The sequence below is a fragment of the Lutra lutra genome, chromosome 6, assembly GCF_902655055.1.
Source record: "Lutra lutra chromosome 6, mLutLut1.2, whole genome shotgun sequence".
Classification (NCBI taxonomy): Eukaryota; Metazoa; Chordata; class Mammalia; order Carnivora; family Mustelidae; genus Lutra; species Lutra lutra.
In genome coordinates, this window is record NC_062283.1 from 131,107,205 (window position 1) to 131,123,191 (window position 15,987).

General features: G+C 56.4%; 1 protein-coding gene across 5 annotated transcripts; it reads right to left on the reverse strand.

The window, feature by feature from the left end:
• Positions 1 to 131: 131 nt before the first annotated feature.
• MICAL1 (microtubule associated monooxygenase, calponin and LIM domain containing 1) lies at positions 132 to 10,830 on the reverse strand. 5 transcript variants are annotated; one of them, XM_047733722.1, is made up of 25 exons: positions 10,703 to 10,830; positions 8,875 to 9,214; positions 8,568 to 8,775; positions 8,197 to 8,301; positions 7,739 to 7,843; positions 7,462 to 7,617; positions 7,127 to 7,227; positions 6,257 to 6,514; positions 5,854 to 5,969; positions 5,536 to 5,662; positions 5,351 to 5,432; positions 4,667 to 4,814; positions 4,055 to 4,257; positions 3,818 to 3,906; positions 3,655 to 3,696; positions 3,395 to 3,478; positions 3,116 to 3,272; positions 2,749 to 2,825; positions 2,187 to 2,460; positions 1,953 to 2,065; positions 1,579 to 1,692; positions 1,382 to 1,475; positions 1,111 to 1,210; positions 935 to 1,008; positions 132 to 402 (listed from the first exon to the last, which is right to left on the reverse strand). In XM_047733722.1, exons 2-25 carry the CDS (start codon positions 9,130 to 9,132, stop codon positions 254 to 256), a joined length of 3,234 nt encoding a protein of 1,077 aa, XP_047589678.1. In that variant the 5' UTR covers positions 9,133 to 9,214; positions 10,703 to 10,830; the 3' UTR covers positions 132 to 253. The 5 variants fall into 5 exon arrangements, with proteins under 5 accessions (XP_047589678.1, XP_047589679.1, XP_047589681.1 ...); XM_047733723.1 differs by having other exon boundaries at positions 8,875 to 9,184; positions 10,703 to 10,820; XM_047733725.1 differs by having other exon boundaries at positions 8,875 to 9,181; positions 10,703 to 10,817.
• Between the last annotated feature and the right edge of the window lie 5,157 nt (positions 10,831 to 15,987).

The window sequence follows — 15,987 nt, forward strand, 5'->3', positions numbered from 1 at the left end:
CTTTTCCTTGTAGGGGCAGCAGCTGGGGCCACGGGTCATTGTGACTGTCATAATATAGACGGTCAGGCCTCCTACATGTCTATTCTCCCTGTGCACCCTACCTCCCACCTGTAGGCAGCCTAAGCCCTGTCTGGCAGAAACATTTTTATTGTAAACAGTGAGGCCCCATCCCAGGCAGCCCAGATGAACAGGGCGGCACAGTCCTGGGTTGAGGTGGTCTTCCGTGTAGGGACGAGGGCAGGCAGCCCACCTTTTAGCCCTGGGCCCCCGGCCTTGAGGCCAGCTCACTGAGCCTGCGTTCCTCCTGGAAGCGGATAATTTCATCTCGCTGCTTCACCACATCCAGCAGCTTCTTCAGGAGCTGTTCCTCAGCCTGGCGATCAGCGGGGGTCTTTACGGTTTCTGAAGAAGACAACAAAGCTTAGGGAACAGGGAACTGGGCAGGGAGGCAGGAAAGGCACAGCTTAATCCCAGCCTATGTGACTTTCACAATTTGGGCTTTGTTTCCTCATCTGTAAAATTGGGTCTGTCCACATGAGCGGTTTGCTCGCACTGGTAGCAGCAGCACCATTTTTAGTCCAGGTCAAGTGATTGACTGATAGGGTATATATTGTATATATACAATATATGTGTAATTTGTACGCCGAACATGGGGCTTGAACTCACCACCTTGAGATCAAGAGTCACGTACTCGTCCAGCTGAGTCAGCCTGGTGCCCCTGCGGCAGCACCGTTTTTATAATAAGTAATCTTAATCTAAAAGCCCAGTTGTGCAGCCCCAGCTGAACTGAAGGCAGAGTAGGGGCTTGGCGCCCCCTTCCCTGGCTTCCTCCTGAAATGCCTCAGAGGCACTCAGACCAGAGGACCATGTGTCTTGGTCAGTATCTGAGGTCGTGAGGCTGTGTGAACGCCAGCCTCTCCCCCGTCCCACCTACCTTCCTGGTTCAGGTAGCCTCGGAGCTCCTGGTCCACCTCACACTGCTGCTCCTCCAGGCTCAGCAGTTTCACCCTGTGGAGGGCAGGGATCGAAGAGGCACAGCTGTCCCAGGTGCCCAAGGACCCGGCTGGGGTCTGGCTCTGGTGCCAGCTGTCCCCACCCTCTGCGCCTTACGTGAGCATGAGCTCGGCCTCCTCCGCCAGCAGGCTGTTCTTCTTCTGAACGAGCTGTAGCAGCTGTTCCAGCCACTGTGCCTTTTGCTGTTCTGGGGATGCTGACGGGAACGAAGAATGGGGGCGGGGGTCAGAAGGCCTCTAGCCAGGGTCAGAGGTGTCAGGAGCATGAGAAGTGGAGCCTGCGGGGGCACAGTCTGGTGGCTGGAGGGAGTGCTGGGGGCAGAGGGATGTCCTAGCTTGTGCCCCCCTGCCCCCCCATCTTTACTCACTGCTCTGGCTTCTCAAGGCCAGCTCCACCTTCGTGCCCTCGGCCTCCAGCTCCCCCACAGCAGTCTCAATCTCATGTAGTCGCCGCTGGACAGCCTGAGCGGGACAAGACAGGAGGCCCAGGAGTCTTTGGATGGCTCAAGTGCAGAGCTTCAGAGAAACTCTGACCCCTTCGGAACGGCGAACCCCTAAACCTCACCTGGGCCTTGCAGAACCGCTTCATCTCCTCCTCCCTGGCATGGCGCAGCAGAGTCCGACGCCATGTTGGATACTTGCTCATGGTGCCTGAGTTCTTGGCGAAGGTCAGCAGAGCCTATGGCAGGGTCGGGCCAGTCAGAGGTAGGACCTGCCTGCCTCCCGGCCCCCTCGTTGGGTAGGGGCTGGGAAAGCTGGAAGAAGACAAAACTTCCTGGGCTGGAGATAGGGTAAGTTCCAGTAGAATAGACAAAGGCTTAGAGATTCTGAGAGACTGGCTCAAAGGGAGCATTCTATAGGTTTTCCTGGAGTGGACGGTGGAGCATGTTTAGAGGACGTGCTGGCTTTGGTGGCACAGGTGGCCAGGTTCCTCCTCACCTCTTGCGTGTCTGAGTCCAAAGCCATGGTTTCCTCCTCCTCCTCCTCCTCTTTCTCCTCCTCCTCACTGGAGGGAGAACTCTGTTCCTGCTCCTCCTTCATGGCCACAACAACTGAACGGGGGAGTAGACATGGCCTGGGCCCCATGGCCTCCCTTCCCATTCCCTGGCATTCCCCTTTCAGAAATCCCAGTACCACCGACCCTGGGTGAGTGCATCTGGGCAAAGCAGGTACCTTGAGGGCTCTGGACTGGTATTCCCCAACCTACAAAGCTGCCCTCCAGGGCCTGGCGGGCCAAGGCAGAGCAGCTGCGGGGAGGCTTGGGGGGAGGTTCCAGGTCTGGGTCAGGGGTAAGCTTAAGGGAGGACAGCCGCTGGCGTTCTGGGCTGGAGAGGCGGATCAGCCGACGGGTGGGCTGCCTGGGGTTTGGGACAGGACTGGTCCCCTCCTGGGGGATGACAGTTGAGGGCCCTGATGGCATGCTATTTTCATCCGGTGTGGGGAGGTCCTAGAAAAGCCACCATGTAGTTTGGTCAGTGACCCGCCCATTGTGCGGCCAAGGCCACCCCTTTAGACAAATGTGGACCCTGGTATTTGTTCACTGATGCCCTTCAGCAAACGGTATTAGGCAGTGTTTGAGACACTTGAGATACATCCGTAATAAAAATCTCTGCCTTCATGCAGCTTTCCTTCTAAAGGAGGAGGACATTCAGTTACCCCCAGCAAAGTCTGCTAGGCTTGGAGAGATCCCTTTACTCTTTCTCACACCCCCAACACACGGTTTCATAGTTTTTACCTGACTCTTGGGGCCTGGGTCGGGGCCATCCTCCTTGTGGCCTGGCTGGGGCAGGTGCTGGAAGCAGTAGAAATATCCTGGAAAGAGCAGAGGAGGGGAGCAGATAGAAGATGTCAGCAGCCCGATACCCAGATACTCTGTTGATCAGCGAGGGCAGGGCTGACAGGACATGATTTGCAGGTGAATTTCTGCTGGCCCTGTTCCTTAGAACCCCACATTGGGGGATATGGAGGGGACAGAGAAGACTTTGAACTCATTTGAACTCAGGGGAGAAAAATGCCATTTTGAGCCTGTTGCCACCACCCAGGACCCCAGTTTCCCTCCAGTTTCAAGCTCCATGCCCCCAGACAGGGCCAGGCCTGCTTACCATCTCCTGGGTGCTGCCCATAGTCACCCGGCCGCAGCGTGGCCTCACAGGTGCGGCAGCGGAAGCAGTTCCGATGAAAGAAGCGCCCGTCAGCGCAGAGGCGTTCCAGGATATAGAGCTGTTCCCCACAGAGGGCACATAGGTCCCCGGCACTGGCCTGCATCGACCCCCAGACCACAGGGTCAGCTGGGGTAAAGGCCAGCTGTGGAGTTCTTCCTTATCCTTGAAACACCCCTTTTTGCCTTTCCCAGGCCTCTGCAGCAGGGCCCCCTTTCTCACCTCCTGGGGTTGGGGTGGGGGTGTCGGGGGTACACCAGACTCTGGGGCAGGTGGCTCCTCAGTACTTGGGCTCTTAGCTTCTACCTAAGGATGTAAGTGTTCAGGGAGGAAGGTGGAGGGGCAGGAGAGTGGCTGTTTGCAGAGACTAGAAAGATGTGAAAGAGAAGTGAGCCAGGAAGGGAACCTGGGTAGGAGCGTTAGAGAATGCAGGACAGAACACCCAGGAGAGAGCAGGGGACTGCAGCCCTACATGCATTTACCTCCAGGCGTGGCTTCTTGCCACTAGTATCCTCCCCATTTTCCTGCAACAAGACCTATACTCAGTATGGCGCTCGGAGCTGCAGCCCTGCCGCCATCATCAATGTCCTCCCCATCGTCCCAGGCACCCCCACTGCTCAGCTCCGACCATGCCCAGATGCGCACCTGGGCCCGGGTCCGTTGCAGGGTCCTCTGCAGTTTGCCCAGGAACAGCACAGCACTGGAGCTCCCCGGAAAGCCTTGGCTGGCAGGGCCTTCAGAGAGAGGGGGTGTCCAGGTGGACGGGGTGTCAGTGCTGTACCTCCAGACAGCTACGGTCCAGCCCAGGACCCCGCTCCCAGCTGTCCCTCAGAGGGCACCTCACCCTCCCATCCCCCCACCTCTCCCCTCCCCTGCTCCTACCTTCTAGGCCACCTGGGTTGTGGGGCACGTTCTTGAAGGTGCTGTGGAAGTGGCTGAGGTATGCGATGAGGCCCAGTGGGTCACTCCCTGCCACCACTGCCTTTGCGGACACCACAGGCGTGATGCCCAGCTCGTGCTCCGCCATCTTTAGCGCCCAAGCAGTTGCTTCCAGGGCCCCCAGCCCTTGCAGGTCTGAGGGTTCCCTGTGTGACGTTGGGGAGAACAGTCCATGGGAGACCAGCACCGGGCCCAGCAAAGGGGGAGAGGATAAGGAATGAGCAGCAGGCAGGGGCTGGTGGTGCACAAAAGGAGGCTAGGGCACAAGGGGTTTATTCTCTGTTCTAGACGTGCTCCCCACCTGCCCACTGATGACTTTCTGGCCTTGGGGGCCTCCAGCGCTCACAAGCCTCCCTACTGAATGCATCTGACTCCCACAAGACTCGGGGATGTGCACTGACTTGGGCAGGTCGACTGCCAGCAAGTGGTGCACTGGCCCTCAACGGGGGGTGGGGGGCTACTCCTACACAGTGCTCTGACCCTCAGTCCACGCTGCCGCAGAAGCACGATAGAGGTATGGTCTGCCCAGGAGCGCCAAGCCTGAACTGAACTCACAGCAGGCCGGGCCGCAGCCGGTGCACCAGGGCGCACAGAGCCCGCCCGTCAGCCCAGGAGGAGGACAGGTCGGTGACGTGGACACCTGGGTACCCCGCCGTCTGCTCCTGGCACCAGCGTAGCAATTCCTCCTGGGTGCCTGCTGACCCTGAGAGAGAACGCTGTGCTGTGCCCCAGGGCCCTGGCTCGAAGGGAGCCTGGTCGCTGGGCACAGAGATCAGTCTGGGAGGGGCAGGCAGGGCCCATCCCTTCGGGGGCGCCAACTTAGTGCTCACTGAGCGACACTGCCTTCATCCCAGCTGTCTCTTTCTGGAATAAAGTGGAAGAACGAATCAAGTGGAATCCCCGCTAACCACAGAGAGAGCAGGAGGCCGTGAACTGAGGGACACGGGAGGCCCAGAGCCTCAAAGGGAGGGCGGGTCTGCAAAGCTGGGAGGGCTCAGCGGGCTGCGGGCTGTTGCCAGAGGGGCCATAGGGCTTGGTACCATACTGACTTAAGACCCCTGCTCTGTGCGCTGCTGCCCCCGTGCCCTTGGGGAGGCCTTGGACTTCCCCACTGTCCTCCCTCCGCCTGAGGCTGCCACTGGGCTGATGGCTGGGGCTGGCCCCACATTGGGTGGCAAATATTTTAGACAACCCGCCCACCCCCACTGCCCCACCTTCAGCCAAGGAAGGCTTGCTCACCTGCGGCCAGCTTTCCTGCATCCGTCTTGTCACTGTTCCTCCTCACAGGCTCCTTGGCCACCACGTCATACAGGTCTCGTACCTAAGGCAGCCCCCTTCAGGTCTCCAGATAGGCTGACCACCCGCCTCAGCCCATGGGTAGGGGCCTGCCATGGAGGACTCTGGTGGGTGCCAGGGGGTCTGACCTGATTGGGAGTCACAGCCCGGAGGTTCAGGGTGGGGTAGCGGGTGGCTGGGTCCAGCCCATACTGGGCCACATTGCGGTGCATGTTTTCCGGGGAGGTCTGTGAGAGGAGCTGGTACAGGCTCTCCCTAGGGAGGAAGTGCGAGGGAGGGCAGGGGCACAGGGGGGAGGGCACCCATCAGCACCCACCCCTTGAGAACCGCCAGGCCTTTCTTTCCTCTCTCACCCCGCCCCGTCTATTCACTCAGCATCCCACCCTCTTCCTGATCCTTGTCCTATTTCTAGCCCAGCCCTCCCCACCCCCCAACTCGGGCCTCACCGCTCTGCCAACACTTCTAGGGGCCCAGCCCCCTCTGCCCACCGCTTCACCATCCAGGCGGCATCAAAGGCTGCCAAGAAGCCCCGAGCCACCCCTGTGCCCAGGGGCCAGAAGGGCTGCAGGACCAAAAAGATAGGAAATAGCTCAGTGAGAGTCCAGCAGGAGCGCCCAAGCCCTGCTGCCCCCCAGAATCACAGCTGATGGGGTCTGACACCACACCAAGCAGCCCTCAGCTCCCCACAACCAGCAAACCTTTTCACCCCTTTACCAGGAGGCAACCTTCCTCCCCGCAACCATGGAACCCCTGCACCTCTTTACAGAGAGTTCCCGTTTCCAGAAGCCCCAGGAAGCTCATCCTCTCCCCTTCCCCCCCCCCCCAGTCAGAGAGCCCTGGCCCCCTTACCTCCACCAGGCAGTCCCCCACCAGCCCCAGCAGCAGGCGGGCGCCGTGCTTCTCCTGCACTCGAGCAGCGCTCTCTGCCCGCATCATGCTTGTGAAGTCAAAGGCGGAAATGTCAGGCCGCCCGTGGGCATCCCGGGCAAACTCCAGCTTCCCAAGCTTCCCATGAGTGGCGAAGTCCGCCGCGGCCCGGACGAAGCGCTGCAGAGCCTCGGGCACCACATTGGCACTGCCCAACAGCCGGTCGATCTCCGGCCAGTCCTACAGGCCGACAGAGCAGAACCCACAGGGTCAACCGCGCTGGACTAGAATTTGAACACCTGCCTCATCCTCCAGCCCCTTCCTCAGCAAGGCCCCCGGCCCCACCCTGCCCCCAAGGCCTAGGACCATTGCTGTTAACGGTGCACTTTCTCTGGACAAGTCCTGAACTTCTCAGCCTCAGTTTCCCCATCATTTAGAGATGACATACCTAACTTCTCAAGGTATTCATGAGAATTTAGGTGAGAATATGCACATCAAGTTCTCAACACAGTACCTAGCACATAGCAGGTTTTCTTTCACCTAGTTCATTCAGCAAATATTTACTGGGAGCTGACTATACTCAGGTACCATTCTGGGCCCTGGGAATCGTCAGCAAGCAAAAAGGACAAAGACACAAAACCCCCTGCCCTTGCAGAGCTTACATATGTAGCTCTGTGGCTGGTACCATTTAGCCTAGAATATGATTCAGGTTGCCAGGTACACCCCAGGGGAGAAGAGCTTGTTGAGGTGGAGAAAATGTCAGGGCAAAGACAGAAGAGGATAGGCTCCTTTCGCACCAGGGTGAGACACTGTGTCCAGAGCTGGCCTCTACCCCCCGAGGCCCGGGCCCACCTGACGCAGCACCCCCAGACGCAGCAGGCACTGCTTCTTGGCTGTCATCACAAAGTAGTGGGTGTCATCCTTGTAGTACACAATGTTCTCCAGATCGATCCCTGGGGAGGGCAACACCAGGGGAGATGGGTCTCCTCCTCATTCCATGTCACACTGCCATGCCTGACCTCTGTGATCTGGGATCACAGCTTAGACTGTGGTGAGTGCCCCCGACACAGGGGCCCAGGAGCTCTGGTGGCATGATGGGCCCTCTGTCTCAGGCCCAGGGCGGGACGGGGAGGAACCAGCCTACAGTCAGCCAGAGGGAGGGGAGATCCTGGAGAGGGGGTCCTGACCTGTGGCTTTGAGCAGACTCTGGAAGAAGCTCTGGTTGTAGATCCTGGCCACTCCGCTGATCTCAGGCACCTGTGTCTCTTCCACTGTGCGTCCATTCACGAAGTTGACCGTGATGCCAATGGCTAGTTTGCCACGCATTTCTCGCACCGTGAAGCCTAGAAGTGGGGGCAAGTGAGGGTAGTAGGTATCAGCAAGAGAATGAGGGGCATGATAAAGCCTAGAAAGGCACAGGAGGAGGCTAAGATGCTGGCTTCTTTGAAAGAAGGGATCACTCACCTTCAGGGACGAATTTACCTCCAGCAGCGGAGATGAGAACATCAAATTCATAGTTGGCCAGTTGGGCTGGGGCGCTGGGCTGGATCTGGGCACGCCAGCCACTCCCTGGGGCAGAAAGTGTGAGAGGCACAAAGGTGTGGAAGTCTGAAGGGACCTCTCCATTCCCAGGACAAGCCAGGGAAACAAAGAAACGCGTAAAGCCCTTTGCGGTTGACAGTTTAGCAAGCAATGACACACTGTCTATTAACTCACGCCTTCACAGCAGCTGTGGAAAGTAGGTAAGGAAGGACATTTTACAGATGCTCACAATGAGGCTCAGTGTGGTTTGCACAAGGCCACACGATTGCAAAGGGCTCGGTTGACTCCGAATCCCACAGAGTCTCTTTTTCTTCCCTTTTTTCTTCCACGAGCCAAATATCCTTAGCAGATGGGAGTCTCAGAAGCAGAAAAGTACTTACCCTTTTTGGGAGGGGGCTGGAGGCCGGTGAAAGTGACACCCCAGTGAATTTCCACCCCGAGCAGTAATACCACTTTCAACAAAAGCAACTGAAGCTGCCGGATGCCTGGAAGGGAGAGGATATTACAAAAAGGGACCCCAGGGCTGCATAGGGCCCCCAAGCACCCGTGTGCTCCCGGTCAGAGGTGGAAAAGGTCTTAGAGATCACTCAGTTCCACTGCCCATTTTACAGATGAGGAACCTGAGTCCTACAGGTCACCTGGCTAGAGTGGATCTCGTCCACTCTGCCCCTTGGAGGTCCCAGCAGCCCCCAACTGGCCTGTCTGGAGGCCCAGGCTCACCCGCCCTTCTAGGCTACCACGTGGTGCTCACTGATGTGGTCCAGGGTGCCTGTGCAGAAGCGCCCGTAGAACTTCTTGGCGCCGAGGGCCCTAAGATCGTGAATGGTGAAGGGCCAGAGGTGCAGCACGTTGTGGCGGGAGAACTTGGTGCGCTTCTCCACCAGCACCACACGGGCCCCCAGCAGGGCCAGCTCCACAGCAGCCCTCAGTCCACAAGGTCCGGCACCCACCACCAGACACTGCAAACACACACGCAGCAGTATGGGCATGGCATCCCGTCTCCCCCGTCTGACTCCCACCCAGCCGCCCAAGCCCTGTCCCAGGCAGCATGTGTCCACCTTGGTGTTGGGGCAAGCCCGGCCCTGCTGGTAGACTGGCTGGCTTGCTCGCTTGTCCAGCTTGGCCCACAGCGACTTGGCACTCCAGTAGTTGAGCTGGGCCTTGATCTTGTGGTACTGGGGCAGCCCCCCACCGGGCTCTAGCCCCAGGGCCTCACATAGGCCCCGGAAGCTGCTCAGCACATCCTGGCACAGCTGGGCCTGCAGGAAGCTCTCAAAGTGGGCGTGCGCTGGGTTGGTGGAGGCAGGTTCAGCCATGGAGGCCCCGAGGCTCCCAGGCAGGGAGCAGCTGAGCAGAGGAAGGCAGCTGCTGGAGAGGAGGGAAGAGAAGGGGAAGAGGCTGGAGAAGGGAAGAAAGGAAAAGGATGGGGAGGAGAAGAGAGCAGGCTGGTGTCCCCAGGGGGTCTGGGTCCACCCCTGACTGGCCCTGCTCCTCCCTCCCAGCCCACTCCCGATCTGCTCCAGAAAGAGCTGCTAGTCCTTCCACTCCCAAGTGAAATCTGCCAAATTTGGAAGTGAACAATCTGCAGTCTTGGGCACAGCGGGCAGGAGGGAAGACGGGGTGTCTCCAGCACAGCTTCCCTGTCCAGGGAGCTCAGAGCTCTCCTCCACCTCCGGGGCACTAGGACCAGGAATTCTTACCCTGCCTCGATGGGGCCCCGGAAGCTGGGCGTGGGAGAGGATCTCAGAAGTGCGGAAGGCAGGCAACCCAGGAGTTGAGCTGTCCTTGAGGGGCAGACCCGGACACACCCAATAACTGCCATCCCAGCTGCTGGGCACACATCATGTCCCCTCTCCCCCCACGCCTCCCTGTGAGGGCACCCCGCAAGGACCCCGGCACCACTCTGGGCGTGGGGTGCGACTCATGCCGGGAGCAAAGCTGTCCTCCAGAGCACCCGTGATTGCCTCCTGAGGTAGAGGAGGAGCCAGTCTCCACCTCCCTAGGATCCACTTCCCACCACCCAAACCACCTCAACAGACTGTCGGAGGATGTTGCGACTGACTGGCGTGACGGAGGACTCGGTCTATTTCTGACTCACTGTGGTTAAAACACTTCCCCTGTGACTGGCGGCAGCTCCGGTGGGCCTGGGAGCGGTCGCGGGGGGGACGACAGCTTCCTCCCACTCGCAGCGACGCTCCGCCCCAGCCCCCGGGCGACCGGCCGCGCTCTCCCAGGAATCTCCCGAGACAAGGCCTCCCTTTGTCCCCCCTCTCCCTCGCTCGAGCCCCCACGCAACTTGAAGGGTGTCGAGGGGGGCCTCTCACGGTGGGACTGGGAAAAATAAGAGGGTGTCCACGGGGTAACTCGGTGGCATCGCTGGGGCAGGTCCTTCGAGCTGACCCCCACGCGCACTCGGCCACCCCACCGGTCCCGGCTGGAGCCCGGCGGGCCTGGCCGAGGAAGGAGGAGAGTAAAGTTACCCGCTGCGGGTCACCTGGATGCGGGCAGCCGGAACATCAAGAAGGGCAAAGGTCTCTCTAGTGGGTTCGGGGGAATGGAAGGAGGAAAACCTCCGCGAAGGGGTAAAGAGGGGCGACTCAGGCTGGAAAGGCCGGAACAAAGGATGTGCGAGTGGGGCGCAATGTGGAAGGATGGAGAGGAAGTTGGACCATGGCACCGGAGTTGGGGTGGGGGGGGGGGTTTGGACATCCACGATCGGGACGGGAAAGTCTGGAGAGGGGCTGAGCAGGCGAGGGGAGACGGGCGGGACCCGCCAGACCGAATTCCCGAGCCCCGGGGAGCGGGTTTCCCCGGAAGCGAGCCCCCGGCCCCCGCCCCGGCCCCCGCGGGCAGGGGCGCGCAGCCCGCGCAGCTAAGGGGACTTACCGGGCCTCGGGCGAGCGGGGAGGGGCCGCTTCCTGCCCCGCGGGCGTCTCAGGCAGGACGGGTGGGGGAGGGCGGGGGCGGACGAAGGGGAGGCGGCGGAGACGCTGAGGGAAAGCGGCGGACGCGGGGCGGTGCGCCCGCTGCGCCCGGGCGGGGAGTTAAGGCCCGGTGCGGGTGCCGCGAGGCTTTGATCGCGCCTCATTAGCATCTCATTACGCCGCGATCCCAGGCTCGGGGTAGCCCCAGGGCCGCCCACGTCTGCTGGGTGGTGCCCGAGGGTGTGGCTCTGCCGATGCCTTGTTCCGCTTGGGGGTCGGGACCCCGGGCGTGGCTGGCGGAGACCGAGGAGCCCGGGGTCCGGGACGCGCGGCGCCGGATGGCACAGCGCGGCCCCCGGCTGCATCCCGCCACCCGAGTCTGCGGACCTAGCCCATCCCGGGCGGGCGAGGCCACCCACTCCTGCGCGGTACCAGCTCTGCGAGCCGCTTCCGAGCGCCGGGCGGAGGGGCGCTCGGGCTGGGCAAGAAGTTCGCAGAAGCTGGCGACTCCGTAGGTGCTCTCTTCATCTCTCTTACCAGGCGATCCACGGCCCGGCCCGGGCTCCCACGATGGATCCAGGCTCGGGCTCCCCTGCGACAAGTTTGCCCCTAGACCCGGGCTGAGGGCAATGGGCACGGATTAATGTTCTAGGAACTTGGCAGTCGGCAGCTTCCACAGCGGCAGGAGAAGTGAGAGGGCGAGGGGGTCTTGGTGTGGTGGGGGTGAGGGTGGGGTTCGACCGCTACTAAGGGGCAAATAGGAGGGGTGTTTGGGAGAGAGTCCGGATCTCCGGCGTTAAAGCGGGCTTTGGAGAAAGGACCCACTAAACTGTCAATACTGAAAAGGGCTTGAGGAATCTTTGGGATCAACTTTCTCAAATTGATAAGGAAACCGGGCTGAATGTGAAGGTCCTCGAGGTCTTTCAACTAGTTAATAAAACACCAGTTCTCATGTATGGAGCAGCTACTAGGAGTATAACTATAATTTCAATGATCACAACAGACCCATTTTACTGGAAGAGAAACTGAGGGTCACAGAGGTTCTGTAACTTGCAGCATGAAAGGCCACAAGTGGCAGAGCTAGCTAGCGTGGGGCCCAGGTTCCTGTGCACTCCACCACACCCCTGTGGAGCCAGTAGGCCAAATGAAAGGCTGGCATTAGAAGAAGCGGTTTCTTGTTTAGAGGAAGTGACACGGTTACATGAGAGACATTAGAGGAATAAATGCGAGGGTCCCTCTCCTTGAGCTCCAGGGACCAGAAAGAGCTGGGTGCCCTGTGGTTCTCCCTTCCTCTTCATTCTCACTTTGTTTTCCCCTGGAAACTCGCAGGGACCTGTAAGACCTGAACACTCACTGCTCCCAGCTCTAGCTGAGAAGCAGGCAGGGGAAGGCAGGCAAGGGGAAATGCCTGCTCTCTGCTTGGAGAGACAGGGAATTCAGCCAGGTCACACTCAGGAAACTAGGGCAGCCTCCCAGTCGGGGCCATTCCTAGCTCTTGAGTGTGACTCGCCATTTGGCTTGAAATAAATGTGCCCCAAATCAGCCACACCCATACTTAAATACACAGTGTCACGAGTATTCTGTAATCCACTAGAAATGGGTTGCAGGCTTCTAGAACCCCCTCCTGCCTTTCCCTTTCATTAGCAGATGTAAACAATGGGCTGCCCCAACTTCATGTGTTTGCAAAGGCCCAGGAGGATCTGGCCCTTGACTCAGTGACTTTGTTTGCCCTTGCAGCCAAACAGGATTATGTGGCCCTCTGAAGGATAAATGGTAAAATTTGTCTTTAAAAAAGATCACAGGACAATAATGACTTCAATGCCAAAAATCTGCTGACTTGGAGTTTCACTCTCTGCCTATTAAAGATACACACTGGGAGCATAGAGCGATGGGGAGTCTCCCGGTCTAGAATGGGTTAGGTGTGGGCAGACTTCCAGCTCAGCTTTGCGAGCTTAGTGTGTCCTTGACAAAGTCACCAACCAGCAGGCTCCAGCCTTACCATTTCTAAATGGAGGCAGTTGAAGAACTCAACCTCCTCAGCCCATTTCGATTCTAAAATCCCGTGATTCGATGCTGGTGACCCTAAGAAATGTACAGACTCAAAGGCCTAAACTCCAAGCCGTTAAGATAGGATCCGTTTCCTTTGACTCACACTGGGTTCTGTGTCTCAGCAAAATCGTCCGTTGTCCTGCGGATGACGTGTCTCAGCCACCCTGTAATATGGCCTCCCACCTGTAGGTCCGTGAGGTCAAACAGCACACCCACAGTCCCGGGCCCGGAGCTATGGCTGCAGTGTGACCAGACGGACTCACTTCCTGATGTAAATGTAATTATGAGCTGAGTCCAAAGTGTAGAGTCCTGTGAGCAGACAGGACAGGGCACTTTAATTGCAGTTAGATGGTCAGGGAAGGTCTCCCCGAGGAAGTGACACACTGAATGCTGACAGATGAGCAGACATTAGTCCCAGAGTGTAGGGGCTGAAACCTTCCAACCCCGAGAAACCACCTGCCTCCAGCTCTCAGGCAGGATATTGCTGAGTGTGTTTGGGGAACAGCAAGGAAGCCAGTGTGGTTGGAAGTGAGAATGGGGAAGGGGCCCAAGAGGAAGCTGCATTTTGGATTTTCTTCTGAGTGCAGTGGGAATCGGCAGGAGGATTTTAAGCAAGAGATACGATATTTGCCTTAGTAAGACAATATCCATTCGTTTAGCAAGACCCTCTGCTTGCCACTGAAGGCACCGTGGTGAGCCCAAATAGATGGGACTTCCAGTGGCGAAAGGGGTGCAGGGGAGGGGTAGAAAAGGCGGCTCAGGCCTTGGCAGGAGCCCAGGCAAGATTATGGGTTAAGTTTGTCCAGAAGCCATTTAATCATACTAGAATTATCTGAGAGGGAGGTTTTTATTTTTTAATTTTTTAAAAAAGATTTTATTTATTTATTTGAGAGAGGGAGTGAGAGAAGGCATGAGAGGGGAGAAGGTCAGAGGGAGAAACAGACTCCCCGTGGAGCTGGGAGCCCCGCTGAGCAGGGAGCCTGCCTCTGTCTTCCTCTGCCCCTCCCCTCTCTGCTCCTGCACTGGCTTGCTCACCAGGCATGCTCTCTCTCCCGTGTTCTCGCTCTCTCAAATAAATAAAAAAATCTTAAAAAAAAAAAAAAGCTCTCCTAACGTGGTACATTTTGACAATGATTTTAGATATACAGTGTGTGTGTATATGTTATATATAGACAATATATTATATATATATATATATATATATATTACAGCCAACAAAAGTGTTTGTTGCTTAATTATGTGCAAAGAATTTGAAAGCTAGATAAACTATCACAGTGACATTCCTGCATCTTTTAGAGGTCATTCCTCAACATCTGTTTACAAAAAGCAAGGGGGATTTTTTTGGGTCATTCCTCCAAGCCTGCTATTTACAAGAGTAAGACCAAGAGTTTTCTTTTAATTCTTAAGAATTTAGGCTTATATCAGTCTGGAAAGCGAGGATAACAATTCACCTCAATGCTTAACAAATAAGAGTATTTTGGTGGCTAAGTTGGTTAAGTGTCCGATTCTTGGTTTTAGCTCAGGTCATGATCTCAGGGTTGTGGGTTCCAGCCCCACATCAGGCTCCAAGCTGGGCGTGGAGCCTGCTTAAGATTCTTTCTATCCCTCTGCCTTCCCCCACTCTCCTGCTCTGATGCTCTCCCCCCCTCTCCAAAACAAAAAACAAAGAACAAACAAAAGTCTGCCCTAAATGTAAAACATCCTGTCAGGAGTTTGAAAAAGAGGCTCACAAAAGCTCATGTTAAGGCATTTTCATGTTAGCAGTAACTTTCATCCAATAGGTAAATTTCTATGAAGCTTTTTTTTTTTTAAAGATTTTATTTATTTATTTATTTGACAGAGAGAGACATCACAAGTAGGCAGAGAGGCAAGCAGGGAGAGGGGGAAGCAGGCTCCCTGCTGAACAGAGAGCCCGATGTGGGGCTCGATCCCGGGACCCTGAGATCGTGACCTGAGCTGAAGGCAGAGGCTTTAACCCACCGAGCCACCCAGGCGCCCCAAATTTCTGTGAAGCTTTAAACCAACAGTGGTAAAATACTAATATGAATATTAATATGGTAATCTTTCCATAAGACAAAGACTATGTACCTTTTATAATTATTGTTTTATGTAAAAAGTTTGTGTGCTAAAATATCAGACACAGATCAATTCTTAAGTAGGCTCTATGCCCAACATGGGGCTTGAACCCACGAACCCTGATATCAGGAGCTGTATGTATGCTCAACTGACTGAACAAGCCAGGTGCCTCAGATTCTCAATTTTAGTCAAAAATTTCCTATTACATCAAGCAGATCGTATGTAAATAGAAATCCAGCTTAAAGTATCAAAAGACTGGAGATGGAAAGCCCATCTGGCAGAAGCAGTGTAGTGGGCTCTGCCGGCCCTGTGCATCAGTCTGGCTTTGCCAGTTAGTATGTGACTTTGGGCAAGAGACTTCATCTGTTTGGGCCTCAATGTTCTCATCTGTAAAATAGGCACATTACATACCCCTTGATAATGTCATGAAGATTAAGTAAAATAAGACTGTGCTGAAGCACAGGGTATAGGTGCCTCCCAGATGCTGCTTCTCTCCTTGTTCCAGATGTGTGTTATTATGGGCTGAACTGTGTCCCCACCAAATTCATGGTGACGTCCTAACCCCCAGCACCTCAGAATGTGACTGTGTTTGGAGACAAGGCCTTTAAAGAGGCAACTAAGTGAAAATGTGGTCGTTAGGATGAGGGTGGACCCGAATCCAGTGGTGACTGGTGTCCTTCTAAGATTAGGACAAAACACACAGGGGGCAGACCATGTGAAGACACAGGGAGGAAAGGAGGTCAGGAGGCCTCAGAAGAAACCAACCCTGCCAACAACTTGATCTTGGACTTTTAGCCTCCAGAACTGAGAAAATATGTTTCTGTTGTCTTAAACCACCCAGTCTGTAGTTTCTGTCATGGCAGCCCTCGCAAGCCAACAGACTAGTCATGACTTGGCAGGGGTCCCTGGAGTTCCCTAACCGCAGGCTGCCGTGTAAGTCCTACTTTGTGTGCCATGACACAGGAGAAAGTGGAGAAGCACAAAGATAAGATACAGACCTACCACACTTGGTTTCACTCCTGGCCCATAGTAAAGACTCAGTAAGTGGCAGATGTTATTATCCAATTTATGAAAACCTAAATGTAAGCATCTATAAGGAGAATATCACTATATTCTTCAGCA

What these genes read in the sequence shown, in the direction of transcription:
- MICAL1 (XM_047733722.1), bottom strand. Translation starts at nt 9,132, where the DNA reads ATGGCTGAACCTGCCTCCACCAACCCAGCGCACGCCCACTTTGAGAGC. An exon ending in TGCAGGAAAGCTGGCCGCAG is followed by an intron (nt 4,815 to 5,350) that starts GTGAGCAAGCCT and finishes GTTCTCTCTCAG; the next exon opens with GGTCAGCAGGCACCCAGGAG. An exon ending in CGGCTGCGGCCCGGCCTGCT is followed by an intron (nt 4,258 to 4,666) that starts GTGAGTTCAGTT and finishes AACGTCACACAG; the next exon opens with GGAACCCTCAGACCTGCAAG.